At 40.8% G+C, this 18,207-nt stretch overlaps 1 protein-coding gene across 1 annotated transcript in view; it reads left to right on the forward strand.

Moving 5' to 3' along the window:
* The first annotated feature begins 9,123 nt into the window (after window positions 1–9,123).
* The window catches only part of PLCL1 (phospholipase C like 1 (inactive)), a 49,886-nt gene continuing 40,802 nt past the window's right edge, over window positions 9,124–18,207 (forward strand). Inside the window, exons 1-2 of the mRNA XM_023759895.1 lie at window positions 9,124–11,595; window positions 14,098–14,301. Of these exons, the coding sequence (XP_023615663.1) occupies window positions 9,175–11,595; window positions 14,098–14,301 (2,625 nt within the window). The 5' untranslated portion in view covers window positions 9,124–9,174. The remainder of the gene's footprint in view (window positions 11,596–14,097; window positions 14,302–18,207) is intronic.

Consider the following 18,207-nt stretch of genomic DNA (forward strand, 5'->3'; position numbering starts at 1 on the left):
AGTTGCCTTCTGTACATGCCCCAACCACTGATCGAACCCTCAACCTTTTGGTGTGCGGGAAGACGCTCCAATCATCTCAGCCACCCGGCTAGGGTTAAAATGTTTTTTAAAAATAAATTTATTATTTTTTAAATTTTCTATAAGATTTTTTTCTTAATGAGAATTTGTTTTATATACCCTAATTAGAATTTATAAATGATATATATGAACAGAAATCTTGTTTGTAGCAAATATTTCATAGAAAACAGTGAATTTCTGGAAGGTGACCATTTTTCAAATAAAACTTTATGCCCTGAAACAAGGCTGATTATATTTCTTATTTCTAGTTAAGCTAATATAACTCTAAATGATTTTCTAAATTGAGAAATAAATGGCATGTAACATTGTATTAGTTTTAGGTGTACAGCATAGTGATCTGATATATATATATATATATATATATATATATATATATATATATATTATGAAATTATTACCAGAATAAATGTAGTTAACATCCATCACCACATATAATTTTTTTCTTGTGATGAGAACTTTCCAGATCTACTCTTATAGCAACTTTCAAATTCTAAATGATTTTCTTATTTTTATAAATCACTTCTGTTTCTGAAATTCATCCTATATAATAAAAGCCTAATATGCTAAGTGTCTGGCCCTCTGTTCAACCAATCAAAATGTAATATGCTAATGATATGCTAAGGCAATTCAACCGCTCACTATGACATGCACTGACCACCGGGGGCAGACACTCTGACCGATGGGCTAGCTTGCTGCTGGGTTCCGGCCAATCAGGACTGAGTGAGACAGGCCTGACACACCCTGGATCCCTCCCGCAGTCCCTCTCTGGCTGGCCAACCTCCAGCATCCCTCCTCAGCCCCGATTGTGCGCCAGTGGGGTCCCTCGGCCTGGCCTTCGCCCTCTCACAATCCAGGACCCCTCGGGGGATGTCGGAGAGCCAGTTTTGGCTCTATCCTGTAGGCCAGGCCGAGGGACCCCACTGGTGCATGAATTCGTGCACTGGGCCTCTAGTCTCCTGTAACTCCCTATGATAACAAGTGGTAGAACTCACAGAGTTTTGAAATATGTTGGGTATTTTCTTTCCAGTTTAAAAAATGCTGTATTCAAGTTTGGATGATTAGGGAATATGTTTAAATCCCCAAAGGACTGAAATCAATGTAAATTATATATTGGTGTTTCATAGTTGATGGTAAATACTCCTATTAAAAATTGAAAAGCTATTAAAAAAAATTGAAAAGCCACAAAAAGGGAGGAACTATTCTGTGGATTGGCTATTTATATTTAGCACACAAAGAAAATGTGAGATTTTGTCAGGAACATTTGTGAAATGAACGCCATTTAATAATGTACCATTCTATTGATATTTTAATTTTTCAGATAAAGTACTTTAATTAAATGTGCAATGTTAGAATGAAAAAATAAAATTATGCATAGATTTAAAGACCTAACTAATTATTTATCAATTTCTGATGGATGCCCTAATTAAGCATCAAGTTATATGCTTATCCCTAGGGTGTTGCATCTAATCTTTACAAAAATACACTGAAAGAGATGCATTCGGCATAGATGTTAACAGTATACGTGTACATATTCTTCATTATAGATTTTCTTTATTCAGGGGCCATGACATGCTGCTTTCCATAAAGAGTGCCTCTGATTAATCCTCCAGAAACAGCAAAGCTGGGGCTGGCAGGAGTTCAGCCAGGGTTCCTGGGCCCTGCTGGATGGGAGCTCATGAAGGACAGAATCCTATCTCAGTTTCCAGGCCCGCTTGGCTCCTGGCACCTCTGCTGAGAGTCGCACAGGCTCCGATGCATTTTAATGCCGTGTTTTTGAGTGTGATGTGGACACCTGTGCTCGAGGAACAGGACTGATAGCAGCAGGTCATTCCTCAGAGGCCGTGGAATAATTGTCAGGTGACCTTTATTGGTGTCTACCGCATTTTGTTCATACTGGTGCTGCAAAGGCACTGCACTGTGGTATCTTCTCCTGGGTCTTAAAATCAACAAAACCGGGCATCGCATCTAGCATTGGGGTTAATTGAAAAGATCATGTTTTTGACTAGAATAATGGGAGTGTGAATGTTCCTTGTAACTGAATACAAAGTGAATTGTGAAGGACACAAGACATGATTGGTAAGCTTTAAGTGAGAAATGAGGCTTTCCCCATGAAAGCAATTGACATTATAGGAAAGCATCTACCCTTATGGACCTGAGGGAAATGAAGTTGAGAATAGAAAGCTCATTGGTCAGTGGGATTTCATAATAAACAATTGCAGGTTTGTTCCCTAATGCTGGGGGGGGGGTGTGCAGGGGATGGGGGACAGAAATGGCAGGTGTCACCAGAACAGCAGGATGAAGTGGGTATCTGGAGATGCAGGCTTCCAAGGCCATCATCTACATGGTTTTCTCTATGTCCAGGTCTCCTCATCTACTAGTATATGGACTTAATTGCCTCATTAAAAAATAACACCACACAATTCCAAACAGGTGAAACAGTCTTTGATTCTACCTGTGAGCATTTGCAGTGAAAGGCGAGTGATTTTATTAGGTTTTAATGATTTTACTCCTGGAATGAATCACAGAAATGAAGGAATATAGGAGAAGGTTCAGGAGAGGCAGTTCTTTGCTTTTACTCCACCGTTGTTGAAGAAACATCATCTAAGTAGGTTTGTTTCAGGTGTTAAGTAAATAACACTTTAAACACATAGATCGGGATATAGTGTTTCTTACATTGTGGCTCATAAAAGGTATTTAGGTATGCTCCCATTTCTTGATACTTCCCACTTCTTTCCATCCCCTTTATTAGAAAGCTACCTTGGACCATCATTTCTTTCATTTAAAGCTACAGGAGTCACCTACTCTGCCATCTTCAGTTTTATGCACATTATATCCTTTCAGTGCATGTCCAGAATGACCTACATGAGATAAAAAATCAGATCTTATCAGTTTCTTCAACTCTACATTATGCTAGTCCCTAGCATGTAGTAGGTATCTGTCGTTGTTGTTGAATTAAGGAATGAAGAATGGAGACAAGAGGTCTCTCAATATCCAAGGTGGGGGCTCATTTGGATTCTAGACTATATTGTCACAATCCTTTGAAGATTTTATGTACCAACCTTTCGTTTCTGAGTTTTGTTTGGAAGTGAATAAAACCAGAATGAATTAGTGTTCGGAGTTGTCTTTAAGGACAGATATAACCCTTACAGTGAAAAGAAGGTTTACTGCCTATATTTCAGTTGTCTTTTCATTATAATCTAACTAGAGGCCCGGTGCACAAAATTCGTGCATGGGGGTTTGTGTGTGTGTGTCCCTCAGCCCAGCCTGCACCCTCTCCAATCTGGGACCCCTCGAGGGATGTCTGACTGACTGTTTAGGCCCGATCCCGGTGGGATGGGCTGTCAGACATCCCTCTCGCAATCCAGGACTGCTGGCTCCCAACCACTCGCCTGCCTGCCTGCCTGCCTGATTGCCCCCAACTGCCCTCCTCTGCTGGCCTGGTTCCCCCCCAACTGTCCTCCCCTATAGGTCTGGTCACTTCCAACTGCCCTCCTCTGCCGGCCCAGTCACCCCTAACTGCCCTCCCTTGCAGGCCTCATCGCCCCCAACTGCCTTCCCTTTCAGGCCTAGTCCCTCCCAACTGCCCTCCCCTGCTAACCTGATGTTCCACAACTGCCGTCCCCTGTTGGCCATCTTGTGGTGGCCATTTTGTGTCCACATGGGGGAGGCCATCTTGTGTGTTGGAGTGATGTTCAATTTGCATATCACTCTTTTATTAGATAGGATACATTTTTGTGAATACTTTTTAAAGAGAACTCTTCAGAACTAAGTTTTCACCACCTCTTAACTAAGAGAGAAAAGCAAATGTCATGTTGAGAAATCTGGATTTCTGCATTATGAGACAGATTCCTTTTATTCACAATTTGACACCTGCTATTTTGATTGCTGTTCTTTAGGGTTTGGTAAATTTGTTCTGTTTTAACAAAGAATCATTTTAAAACTCTTCACTTTTTAAAAAACAACTTGTCAAAAAAAGGAAAAGAATATGTGACAATATAATTAGATGTTTAAACCTGCTCATCAGGTCAGAGGTAGGGATATGTGTGTGTGATGTTTTCTTTATCCTTACATTTTTGTACAGTGATTCAGTATACTCCTTTTGGTGATAAAATATACATAACATAAAATCCACCATTTTAACCATTTTTAAGTGTACATTTCTGGTGTTGGCTACATTCAATTATTTTTTCTTCTGCTTCAGTATACTTTTTCCTGAAATTGTTATGTTAAAATAGTTCATAGTTTCATGATTGAGACCCAAAGCTGTGCGTGTATTGAATGGCAGTGTTGTGTATTGTGAAGAATAGAGATTTTGTTTGTTGAGTTTTTGTTAAGAATCTTGCAGCATATCCAACTAAACTGGTCACAGAAAGAGAAAAACCAGTGGGAACTTAGGAAAACAAGCTTATTAGTTTGAATGTATGTGTGTTTTGTTCAATTTTAGTTTAACAAAATATGTTTAGGGAGCTGTAAAGCCTTCACTGCTGTATAGAAATATCATTTAATTATGGTTCCTAATAGTAGATAAGCAATGATGTAAAAAATAAATGAAAATTTAAAAATATTTGTACATTTCCCCCTAATATTTTGAAATTATTTCTAAGATTTGAAGTCAACCCTTTCAACATGAGATTAGATAGAAATAATCTTTATGGTATGATATAGATATATTAGAAACAAGAATATAAGAATAAAACATTTGTCTACGACATTACTATTTATGAGACTTGTTGATTCTGATGATTAAACACTTTATATAAAGTATAGGTTAATTTAAGAATACAATAGATCCAAAAGTATTAACTGAAAATGTTAAGAGACCATATAAACAAAATTTGGTTTGTTTATTTATTTATTATTATTATTATTTTGTTAAACCTCACTGGAGTGGAAGGGAGGGGGAGAGACAGACAGAGAGAGAAACATCTTTGTGAGAGAGACACATTGATTGGTTGCCTACCTCATGCATCCCGACCAGGGCTAGGAATCAAGCTTGCAATCTAGGTATGTGCCATAGGCCAGGACACTTCAGTCCACAGGCCAATATTCTATTCACTGAGCTAAACCGGCTAGGGCTATTTATTTTATTTTTTTAACCTCTTTAAAGGTGATACCTTTTGTGAAATGATAATTTGGAAACTTAAACATAGAATGTTAGGAAATAAGATTGAGCTCCATGCCAGACTTATTCTTGGACCCCCTAGAATATGAGACTAAGCTTGAATTTAGGGGACCTCTCACAAGATGCTGTTCATCCTAATAAATTTAAACTTTTTGGTAAGCTGCTCTAAGAGAAATGTGGGGAGGGAATTGGTACTTTAGCCTTTCCCCTTAATTCTAGAGTGAGAAAGTTTAGCTTTGCGATAAGTAGGAAGCTCCCACACTTTATAATAATCTTTTGGATAGGCCTTCTGATTACTGGAGACAATTTAATCATCTTAATAAAGCTCACAAAAGCATGCCTGAACTGAGAATAAACTTTGTTTCTCTTGGAAAGTGCAAAAAGTGCCTGTCTTCTCAATATACAGATAACTGCAATGGGTTTGTTCTCATTTCATCATCCAGTATGTTTTATATTTATCAACAAGGAAGATTTTTAACCAGATGTCAACTTTTTTCAGTTGGGGATATCCTTTGTCTGTTTACCTGAACAGTCTTCCTTCACCAACAACCTACCAACATCTTCTTGAGGGTAAAAAATATTTGAGGGTATGGGGCTTGGCAAAGGGGCCATGGTGGCGAAGACGCTCAGAAGAAGATTTGTAGTCATCCATCCTCCCTGTCCATTCTGACAGTTTCATTTTCCCTCCTCCTGACTCTTCAGAGCCATTGCATAGTCTGACCCTGAAAGAGCAGACCTAGAGGAAGCTGAGTCCTGAAACTCTTGTAGCATATTTTAAATAGAAGTAATCTTGGCTCTAGTCAATAGCAGACAAGCTAATTATTAGTTCACATGTGCTATGATCAGTTTTTTGCTCATTTGGGGCTTTGTAATAATTTTGGATTTTGTCCTTTGTGAAATGACAATCTCAGATCATATCTTTTCCACTGGTTCCAAGTTTTAAGGCATTTTTGGGATCCGTTTTATAATCATGCAGAAGTTGCAAGTCAAAGCAAAAAACGAGTGTTATAATAAGGGCAGGTGGATTCTTTTGTAGGCTAGATATAAGACATTCATCTCTGGGAGGCTTAACTTACTAGGAGAGAAAATGGCTTGACTTAAGGAGATTTAGGGAGATCTCACCACAAAGAAGAGAGGCTTATAAGAAAAATCTCTTCTGAAAGCAGGAGTTCTGTTCTCATAAACAAATGGTGGCTCAAATCACCAGTAGAGCGTCAGGCAGTGAAGGTTGGCATAATAATGCATAATAGTGCACAGGGTACAGGAACTGTATACGTGCACTTAGAGGAACACTAATTTCCCATCTTAAGTTTGTTAGGAACTATTAGAGGTTTTATAACTCTGTTGACAATAATCTTATTTGGAACATGACCTGCTTACATAAAAATAAATTTTAATGTGAAAGCTCTCATTAGCTTAAATGACTAGTCAAATGGTAGCTCGAAAAGCTGAGTCACCATCTAATTTACCCTCACAATTCACAGTTTCCCTCTAAAGCTTACTTGCTAGATTAATCCCATCTCAGCAGTGCCATTAGGTGCCTGCCTTGATGGTGTGGAAAAATACACACAAACATCTGATATTCCCGAGCGTGTGGGTTGTGACGAATTTAAATGTGTTCTAACAGCGCCTCTGCGTATAAACAGTTGTTTTTAACTTAAGGATGAGGAATTTGGCCACGATGGGATAATTAAAAATAACAACCCTCTGGAAAAGCAGGAGCAAAGTTCTTTAATGCCAGGGCACTGAGAGGCAAGAGTCTGTCATCTACATTGGGTAATTTATATCTTTGTCACTTTAAAAAAGGTATGTATTTGAGTTCATGGATCAGCCCACCAACATTCTACAACTAAAGCAAAATTTGTTTCCTTTTCACGGGCAAGGTTGTAGTTAATGGACTAGTAAATAATTGTGCCGTTTCCCAAGTCATTGGATAGGGAGGTTCTTACAGGCAAGACCACAATTAAATGAGGCCTTAGTGAAGAGATTCTAACCCAGCCGTGGGCAAACTACGGCCCGCAGGCCGGATCTGGCCCGTTTGAAATGAATAAAACTAAAAAAAAAAAGACTGTACCCTTTTATGTAATGATGTTTACTTTGAATTTATATTAGTTCACACAAACACTCCATCCATGCTTTTGTTCCGGCCCTCCGGTCCAGTTTAAGAACCCATTGTGGCCCTCGACTCAAAAAGTTTGCCCACCCCTGTCTAACCTGTTGTAAAGGATGTCGGTGAAGGAGGCAGCCTGGACTACTTTGGCTACACTTTTCAGGACCATGTGGCTGTTTTAAAATACTTTTAGTTTATTACTGAGCATTTGTCTTAGATGCTCAGAGGTCAGAATGAATAATTTTTTTATAATCTACAATGTCCTGGTCTGTGCCTACTGATGGTCCTCCAATGACCACATGTATGAGCAAATGTTCCTCTTCCTTCAAAAAGAATGACCTTAGAAGCACTTACAGTTTACAAAGAATGTATGTGCATTTTCTCTCTTGAGTCTCATAATAACACTCCATTGTGGAGAAGGATTATCCATTCCTACTTAAAGCAGAAATAAAGATTCAGAGAGGGAAGCTAAGTGACTTACAAAGGTCATGCTACTGAGTGGAATAACGACAATTGAGACTAGTTATTTTTGCTCCTTGTGCACTCTCCTCTTTATATGCTTACAAAATTGGGCACTATAAAATGCATGAAGGTGCTTTTGCGAAGTTTGTTCCTGGGAGAATTATCTGAATTGACGATGTGGTTGGGAGCGTTATTAACTTCAGTTCATGGTCTGAACAGAGGAACGTATAAAGAAATACCCTGTTTTAAGTGGCATCGGTCAGATGCTCAGTGCCAATGAAGTGGGAGTGATAGACACAGTGGACGGTCTAGGACTCAGATGACGTCCATCATCTCATAATGAAGAGTATTCAGAGGACTGGACGTATAACTTAGGAACGACAGTAAGAAGGCCTAGATACACCCAAGGGGGAAATAGCCACAGGAAAGAATTGACCTGTATAAGATACACTCATCTGAATGGTTGAAATGAGCATGCTGTGTAGGGAAGGGTGAAATGGGTTGAGGAGACCGGGTTTCAGAGACTTAAGTTCCAAGCACACTTACAGGCCTGGGGAAAGGCAGGATGCACGTGTTCCCTGTGATAGCTATGGCAGAAGGCTTTGAGACTTAACTTCCATTGGAAGGACCTTACAGGTTAATGGAGCTAGTCATGTAGCTGCTTGGTTCTAAGCTGGAGCTCCTAACAAATAGCAGTAGACTGAGATGCAGGTACAGTTCTCAGAATGTTCATTTCAATTGTGTACCTCTGTCTGAAAATTCACTCAAGCGGGAGTTATTGTCCACTGTTAGCTCTCAATCTGACTTTCAATACCCTGATATTCTTCAAAATAGTTTGAGGAAAAAAATAATCCTTAGTTAAGCTATAGTGTAAGCCTTTTTTGTAATGTAAAATATGTTAAGGTTAAAATCTTTTATTTGAACTCATTTTATGTATACAACTTAAGTGGTTTCTAAGTACAAATAAGGAAAACTTTAAAAAGAAATCCAGCTCTATTTCTTTCACCCACCTACATGGACTCAGCTAGGTTGTCAAATTGCCAACATGTAGAGTTTCTTACGAAATTGCTTTAATGAGCAAATGAGTGATTTGCAGTTAGCTTAATAGTGCTTGATTTTACTTCAAAGAACACACAGGCATTTGAAAAATAAGTATTTTTTCTGAACCGAATAGCATCAATTTTCTCAGCAGTCCTTCTTTTCTGAAACAGCGGAGAGGAACATTCTAGGTCAGCCTCCGTCCAAACAACCGTCATATCTGAATGGAGTCTGAGGAGTCCACAGAGTGTTGCTGAAGGTCCCTGTTTTCTAAAGGCCATGGCTTCATTATTTCCCAATTATTTTGCAGGATCCTGCGAACCAGAAGGGTGGCGGCCGGAAGAAGACCGTGTCCTTCAGCAGCATGCCGTCGGAGAAGAAGGTCAGCAGCGCCAGCGACTGCATCAGCTTCATGCAGGCCGGCTGCGAGCTCAAGAAGGTGCGGCCCAACTCGCGCATCTACAACCGCTTCTTCACCCTGGACACCGACCTCCTCGCTCTCCGCTGGGAGCCATCCAAGAAGGACCCGGAGAAAGCCAAGCTCGACATTTCGGCCGTCAAAGAGATCAGGCTGGGCAAGAACACGGAAACATTCAGGAACAATGGCCTCGCCGACCAGATCTGCGAGGACTGTGCCTTTTCCATTCTCCACGGGGAAAACTACGAGTCTCTGGACCTGGTGGCTCACTCGGCAGACGTGGCAAACATCTGGGTGTCGGGGTTACGGTACCTGGTTTCTCGAAGCAAGCAGCCCCTCGATTTCATGGAGGGCAACCAGAACACGCCCAGGTTCATGTGGCTGAAAACGGTGTTTGTGGCAGCAGACGTGGATGGGAATGGGATCATGTTGGAAGACACCGCGGTGGAGTTGATAAAACAACTCAACCCCACCCTGAAGGAATCCAAGATCAGGTTAAAGTTCAAGGAAATCCAGAAGAGCAAGGAGAAGCTCACCACCCGCGTGACGGAGGAGGAGTTTTGTGAGGCTTTCTGTGAACTCTGCACCAGGCCGGAAGTGTATTTCTTGCTTGTACAGATCTCGAAAAACAAGGAGTACCTGGACGCCAATGACCTGATGCTCTTTTTAGAAGCCGAGCAAGGAGTCACCCAGATTACTGAGGATATGTGCTTGGACATCATTCGGAGATACGAGCTTTCTGAAGAGGGACGGCAGAAAGGATTCCTTGCCATCGATGGCTTTACCCAGTATTTGTTGTCACCAGAATGTGACCTTTTTGATCCGGAGCAAAAAAAGGTTGCCCAGGATATGACCCAGCCGTTATCTCACTACTACATCAGCGCCTCGCACAACACCTATCTCATCGAGGACCAGTTCAGGGGGCCGGCTGACATTAACGGGTACGTTCGAGCTTTGAAGATGGGCTGTCGAAGCATTGAGCTCGATGTGAGTGATGGTTCAGACGGTGAACCAGTCCTCTGTAACCGAAATAACATGAGCACACACCTGTCCTTCCGAAGTGTCGTAGAGGTGATCAACAAATTTGCCTTTGTGGCTTCCGAGTACCCGCTCATTCTGTGCTTGGGGAACCACTGCTCGCTCCCCCAGCAGAAGGTGATGGCCCAGCAGATGAAAAAGGTCTTTGGCACTAAACTCTATACCGAAGCACCTTCGCCGTCAGAAGCCTACCTCCCATCACCCGAAAAATTAAAAAGGATGATCATCGTGAAAGGAAAGAAACTGCCTTCTGACTCCGATGCTTCAGAAGGAGAGGTAACAGATGAAGATGAAGAAGCTGAAATATCTCGAAGGATGTCGGTAGATTACAATGGTGAGCAGAAACACATCTGGCTGTGCAGGGAGCTCTCTGACTTGGTATCGATTTGTCAATCTGTTCAGTACAGGGATTTCGAGCTGTCTATGAGAAGCCAAAACTACTGGGAGATTTGCTCGTTTAGCGAATCAGAGGCCAGCCGAATTGCAAATGAATACCCAGAGGATTTTGTAAATTACAATAAGAAGTTCTTATCCAGAATCTATCCAAGTGCCATGAGGATTGACTCCAGTAACTTGAACCCACAGGACTTCTGGAATTGTGGCTGCCAGATTGTGGCGATGAATTTTCAGACGCCGGGTCCAATGATGGACCTCCACACGGGCTGGTTCCTTCAGAACGGAGGCTGCGGCTATGTGCTGAGGCCGTCCATCATGCGGGATGAAGTGTCTTACTTCAGCGCGAACACGAAGGGCGTTGTCCCTGGGGTGTCTCCTCTTGCTCTTCACATCAAGATCATCAGCGGCCAGAATTTCCCCAAGCCCAAGGGAGCGTGTGCCAAAGGGGATGTCCTAGATCCCTATGTGTGTATAGAGATACACGGCATTCCAGCGGACTGCTCGGAGCAAAGAACGAAAACTGTGCAGCAAAACAGTGACAATCCCATTTTTGATGAAACGTTTGAGTTTCAGGTGAACCTCCCCGAGCTGGCCATGATCCGTTTCGTGGTTCTGGATGACGACTACATTGGGGATGAGTTCATCGGGCAGTACACCATTCCCTTCGAGTGTCTGCAGCCCGGCTACCGGCACGTCCCCCTGCGCTCCTTCGTGGGGGACATCATGGAGCACGTGACCCTCTTTGTCCACATAGCAATAACGAACCGCAGCGGCGGGGGCAAGGCGCAGAAGCGCAGCCTCTCCGTGAGGATGGGGAAGAAAGTTCGAGAGTACACCATGCTCAGGAACGTCGGTCTCAAACCCATAGATGACATCTTTAAAATAGCAGTGCATCCCTTACGAGAAGCCATAGATATGAGAGAAAACATGCAGGTAGGAGAAATCCCTGCTTGCCTCCCTGACCCCTGCTTACTTTGACCCCACTCTTACCAGTGAACACTGTGATTTGGTAATGATCTGATTCCTCAAATAATGATCAGGAAGGTGGAATGTACCCAATACCACTGAATTAAGTTCCGTTTTGCCTGTGATAAAGCAGATCTATTTTATGTTTCTAATAGTAATGCTATGTTAACTTTGGCCTGCACTAAGCTAGTTATCAGAGTATCACTGTAGAAAAATGCTGCAAATCTATTAAATATCCCCAGTATATAACTAAACTGATTGATGGGAATGTGTATATGAAATGTGAAAAGAATAGAAAATATTATATATAAAATATATATACATACAAACACATGCATAATCATTACAACTGTATATATAAAATATTTGCCGATATGAACATAGAAGGTAATTTGAAGTCATATAAAATGAGTGTAATGCCCATTAGATTTTGTTGTTTAAATGTACAGCAATAATAAATTACTCCCCACAAGAGCAAGCAAAACTAAACAAACAAAAATGAACTTGTTGAAAACTATTTAGTCTTCTCTTAAAAATGTGGTTTAATGGAAAGGATATACTAAAAGATTTTTGATTAAACTTTATCCCCTTGTGATCTTGAGCAAATTATTTTAGGTTTCTCATCATCACTTTTCTTCACATAAGGTAAGAAAAATGGTAATATGTACATCACAGGATTATTAAGAGAATTAGATGAGAGTGTGTGTTAATGGCCCAGTCTCAGCATATAGAAATCCAGTGTTAGTTTCCTTCCTTTCATTAATGTTTGTAACCAGAGATGGCTGTAGGCTTCTTTCTTCAGTATTATTGAATATACTTATTCACTGTGCAGCCATCTGATACCAAGTCCTCACGAAGTTCCCACGACGTGTGGGTTTGCGGAAGCGGCAGCGGTGTATGCAGGAGAGGAAACAGGAGAGGCATGTTCTTCAGGGTACTTTATATGCCCCTCTAGCTAACAGTTTACTAGTAACTCTCCCCAAAAACCCTACTTTCAAAATAGAAATCCAGCTTGAAGTGGTTAAGTAATTGTCCAGATATTACAGTGAATAAATTGCAATGTTCGGCTTTAAATCCAGAATTGCCTGCTATGAATATCCATGACCATTCATAGTTGTTAGTCATGTGATATCAAACTCCATCCCATCAGTTGGTGAAAAGATTACTTTTACATTATTTCACAAAGAAGTTCTAGGATAGGCTTAAAACAATTTTAAATAGCCAAAATGCCAAAAAAATAATATGGTATGTAAATCACACAAATACTTAGATTATAAGGATTATTTAAAAATAGGCTCTACTGACTTTCTGACATAATTATATAACTAATATACATCCCTATATTACATTAGTTATAATTCAATTTTATATCTAACTTCATATGTTAGTAGTAGATTTTATATATTTCTATATAATTCTTGAAATATATACATTGCATATATTATGTATTTAAAATACATATTAAGGCCCGGCTGGCATGGCTCAGTGGTTGAGGCTCCACCTATGAATCAGGAGGTCATGGTTTGATTCCCGGTCAGGGCACATGCCCAGGTTTCAGGCTTGATCCCCAGTGTGGGGCCTGCAAGAGGCAGCCGATCAATGATTCTCTCTCATCATTGATGTTCTATCTCTTTCCGCCTCCCCTTCCTCTCTGAAATCAATAAAAATATATTAAAATAAAACACATATTAAGCAGAGTTGGCTATGGATAAAGTTTTTCCAAGTATTATTGATAACTTATATCATCTCAACATAAAGTCCTTGGGGTTACAGATTATTTGGAGCCTAATCAGTAGAGAAATGAATACCATCATTGTCACTAAATCCATGAGGCACATACAGGTTCAGTACTGTTCACCATTAATAAAACAGAATAATTATAATTCTTATGATTTTAAATGAATTTTTGAAAGCCCATAACAGAGCTTTTAAATGCAGTTCTTCATGAACTGTGTGTTAGCACGCACTTCTGCCAGGTGCTTTTCTGCTGGGATGACAGAGGAATACCATTGATGGTTAGTCTAAAGAGGACGGTATTTAATAGCCTGCTACCCCGAGGGGAAAAGCTCAAAGGAGATGCACTCCAATGTGCCGCTGCTGACATGTTTTAATGATCATCATGATACAAATCAAGTAAGACACTCATGACCAGCCAGTGCTAATTTGTGTGACGATTCCAGGGCTCTGCGTTGAAAAGCGCCGGGTGGCCTTGGGGCATAATCTGAGTTGCTTTGTGCATATTTGTGGCAGTTGCTAGAAATGAAGGAAGATGAAGTATAACAGTGAATTGGCTCTGGGTTACCTTGGTGCATATCACAACGTTTTTGGTTGGTTATAATCCAGTTCACTTTAAATTACATGTGCATTTAAGGGAGTGCTTTTAATGAATGCACTTCTGTGTGAACCTAGATGTGCTGGGGTGATGTGTCACGTGGTCAGGCGTGTGATTCCGTGTTTCCTTCCCCACAGAACGCCATCGTGTCTGTGAAGGAGCTGTGTGGCCTTCCTCCCATTGCCAGTCTGAAGCAGTGCCTGTTGACTCTGTCCTCGCGGCTCATCGCCAGTGACAACACTCCCTCCGTCTCCCTTGTGATGAAGGACAGCTTTCCTTATCTGGAGCCGCTGGGGGCGATTCCAGACGTGCAGAAAAAGATGCTGGCTGCTTATGATCTGGTAGGAAGTGATGACTGTAGTTCTGATCTGTGTGTGGCGGGGGAAATCATAGGAGGTGTTTTTGAGGGACTCTAATGAATGACACTGAGTGGTTGCCTTTGAAACCCTAGTTGGGGATGGAGGCAGGGCCAACCACTCGGCTTCCCCTAAGCCCCGGGCAGACGGGCGAGGCTGTGCTTTGAGCCCCGAGCTCCACAGGCTGCAAATGGAAAATCTCTTTTAGCAAAGAATGAATTATTGATTAAGTCCTCGAAAGCATCCATATCCCATCATCTAAATAACATTAGCCGACAAAAGAGCCATTTAATTGCTCTCCCATAGGGAGTGAACTTAATGAATGCTCCTCTGTGCTGCCTTATGATGGTTGAGAAAACATATTTTTTAGGAATTTATATTTTTAAGCTAATACTATTCTCTAATTTTCCTGAATGTGTAATGGATTTATATAGCAATTAAACTTAAGAATAACTATATTTTTCCATAAAAAATGAAGTAGCAAATAACAAATCAGAAAAATTTGTAATGTGTAAGCCAGATAAATAAATATCCTTAAAATAGAAAGAGTACTTGAAAATTGATAAGGGAAAAATATGGGGAAGAAAATATTACATTAGTCAGGATCAAATTCAGCTTCATGAAGCTAAAATGCAAGCCAATTATGGCTTAAAAATACGAAGTTTTATTCTCTCACATAAAAATCTGGAGACCTGCCCTAACCGGTTTGGCTCAGTGGATAGAGCGATGGCCTGCGGACTCAAGGGTCCCAGGTTCGATTCCAGTCAAGGGCATGTACCTTGGTTGCGGGTACATCCCCAGTAGGAGGTGTGCAGGAGGCAGCTGATCGATGTTTCTCTCTCATCAATGTTTCTATCCCTCTCCCTTCCTCTCTGTAAAAAAAAAAAAAAAATCAATAAAATATATTTAAAAAAATCTGGAGACCAGCCATCCAAGGTGGCACTTTGGCAAAGTTCTCAGGAACCTAGGCTTCCTCTGGCTTTCTGTTCCACCATCCCTACCCCATCCTCACGGTCCAAATGGCTGCTGAAGCTCCAACCATAGCATCTACATTCCAACTAACAGGGAGGATAAAGAGGAACTATAGGCCATATCCTTTTCCTTTGAGGACATTTCTCTTAAATAGCATAGAGCCTGGAGTTGACACAAAGACACACTCAGATGTAAAGGATGATGGAAAATGTCTTTATTTCCAAATGTTCAATGAAAGTCCATCTTTTCTGTTACTGAGAAATAAAGGGGATAACAAATAGTCTTGGTTTCAAAGGTGAACGGGCAATTCGTGTGTCTCTTCTACCCAGAAATATGATGGAAATGTAAAAACTTTTCACCTTGAAATACTTTTTAAATTAAAGATATTAAAGAAATGTAGTGACATACTTCCCCTCTCCATTACATTGGCATTATTTTTTTAAACAGTACCTCTGATAAGGAAGTTAAGAAAATTTAAGATACTGCCATCCATCTACTGCTAGTGGGAAGATAAGTTGATATAATTTAAGGGAGAACAATTTGGAAAGAGAATTTAAAATGTTTATCCTGTTTGATCTATATATTTCCTTTCCAGAGAATTATTCTCTAAGCCAACAAACTTGTACATAAATATTTATCTTTTAAAATGTCAACATAGAGGGGTTGGTTAAATAAAATATAGTAAACCATGCCATGCACTCCGTTGAAACCATTAAAGTCACGTGATGATGTAGAGAACGCATCTCTGTTCTGTGACAAACTCTGGCTCCAAAAACATACCTGACAGTCTTTTAACTGTATTTATACGTCTACACACCTAAAATGCTAGCAGGATATTATTAGTGGTTTTAAATAAGAGGGATTTTATTTTCTTGTGTATGCTTTTCTCTATGTATTTTTGTATTTACCTAACTCTCTACAATGAACCTGAGTAATTTTCCTACTTGAATAAAAAGAAATGTTAAGGAAGAAAAGAGTAATACTAGTATTTAACCATTAAAAAAACAAGTATGCCGAAACCGGTTTGGCTCAGTGGATAGAGCGTCAGCCTTCGGACTGAAAGGTCCCAGGTTCGATTCCGGTCAAGGGCATGTACCTGGGTTGCGGGCACATCCCCAGTAGGAGATGTGCAGGAGGCAGCTGATCGATGTTTCTCTCTCATCGATGTTTCTAACTCTCTATCTCTCTCCTTTCCTCTCTGTAAAAAATCAATAAAATATATTAAAAAAAATAAAAAAATAAAAAAACAAGTAGATAACATTTGGGATAAACATCCTGTAATGGAAAAAGAAAATACCCCACAGAGTGTATTCTGGTTATGAATGATGGGCCCTCTTATAAACTCTGCTCCATGGTTGCAGGAGGAAAAGTTCGCTTATTGCCTATATCTCATTTCCCATGAAATCAATTTTTCATCATAAAAATGGGAACTGAAAGCTATTCAGTGAATAGGTATATTGCCATCTAAGAGGTGAAATTAGGGTGCTAGTTGCCATAGAGACAGACAGTAGAAATCACTTATTCTTCCAATTCCCCTTTAAGCGAAGAAAGAAAAGTTATTGCTGAGCGGGAGCCTGGTGCCCTGGAGCTGGGCCTGTAATGAACAGCAAAGCACTGGACGGTGGTTGGCCGTGTCCATATCACATCCCCGAGGGGCCAGTGCTGTCTGGTTTTTCAGTTTTTCCTGCTGGACATCAGCCATTTCTCATTTAGATTTTTAAAATGCAATTTTTAATTGCAGGCATAGTATGGTTTTCCAGAGCTTAAAGTAAAAAGCCACAGTGGAAAGCAGAAATGCTTGTAATGATATCTTGGTTGATAGTTGCCTATGGAGTGATTTTTTTTTATTTTGGTAGGGATTTGAGTGGAAATGTTCTTGTACCAAATGGTGCTCTCAGCAGACTGTGCACGTGATAAAAAAACACCACTGACATCTCTGTGGTTATTTCTTTAGGGAGTGGGGTGGGTAGGGACAGATGTGTATCATGATGATCTTGACCTTGAATGTGAAACTGGATTTTTACTTTCTAGGATCTGAATTGTAACGGTTGGCATCTTTCATACTCTTGGTGTATTAATGTTAGTATTTATTTAAAGGACGTCTCCTAAGATATTCAGTAGATCCTGAGTGATCATTTAAAATCATAAATCAGAGCATGTCACTTTCCTGCTTTAAAATCCTCCAGTGGCTGCCCATTACAACCAAATGGGAACTCTTCACTGTGGCCTGTGAGTCCATCCATCATCTGGCCTTGCCCACCTGTCTCCCTCCTCTCCCAGCCTCACCCTCAAACTCTCTCTTCGGCTCACTCTCTGATTCACAATGGGCTTTCTTTCTTCCTTTCCTTAGTTTCCTTCGTTTCCTCCTTTCCCTTCCCTTCCCTTCCCTTCTCGTCCCTTCCCTTCCCTTCTTTCCTTCCTTTCCTCCATTTTTCTTTCTTTCCTCCATCTTCCTTCCCTTCCTTTCCCTTCCCTTCCCTTCCCTTCCCTTCCCTTCCCTTCCCTTCCCTTCCCTTCCCTTCCCTTCCCTTCCCTTTTCTTCCCTTCCCTTCCCTTCCCTTCCCTTCCCTTCCCTTCCCTTCCCTTCCCTTCCCTTCCCTTCCCTTCCCTTCCCTTCCCTTCCCTTCCCTTTCTTCTGTTTTTTCACCAGACCAAGCTTGTGTTCATCCCCAGGCCATGTTATTTGTAGTTCCTTCTGCCTAGTAGGTTCTCTCTTGCAAGGATAGTTTCTTCATATCCTTTAATTCTGAGCTCAAGGGCCATATCTCAGAGAAGCCTTCCTTGCCCGGGCTGGGTAACTCAGTTGGTTAGAGTGTTGTGCCGATACCCCAAGGTTGCGGGTTTGATCCCTGGTCAGGACACATACAGGAAGCAACCAATGGATGCATGAACAAGTGGAAAAACAAAAACTCTCTCTCC

The sequence above is a fragment of the Myotis lucifugus genome, unplaced genomic scaffold, assembly GCF_000147115.1.
Source record: "Myotis lucifugus unplaced genomic scaffold, Myoluc2.0 scaffold_3, whole genome shotgun sequence".
In the NCBI taxonomy this organism is placed as follows: domain Eukaryota; kingdom Metazoa; phylum Chordata; class Mammalia; order Chiroptera; family Vespertilionidae; genus Myotis; species Myotis lucifugus.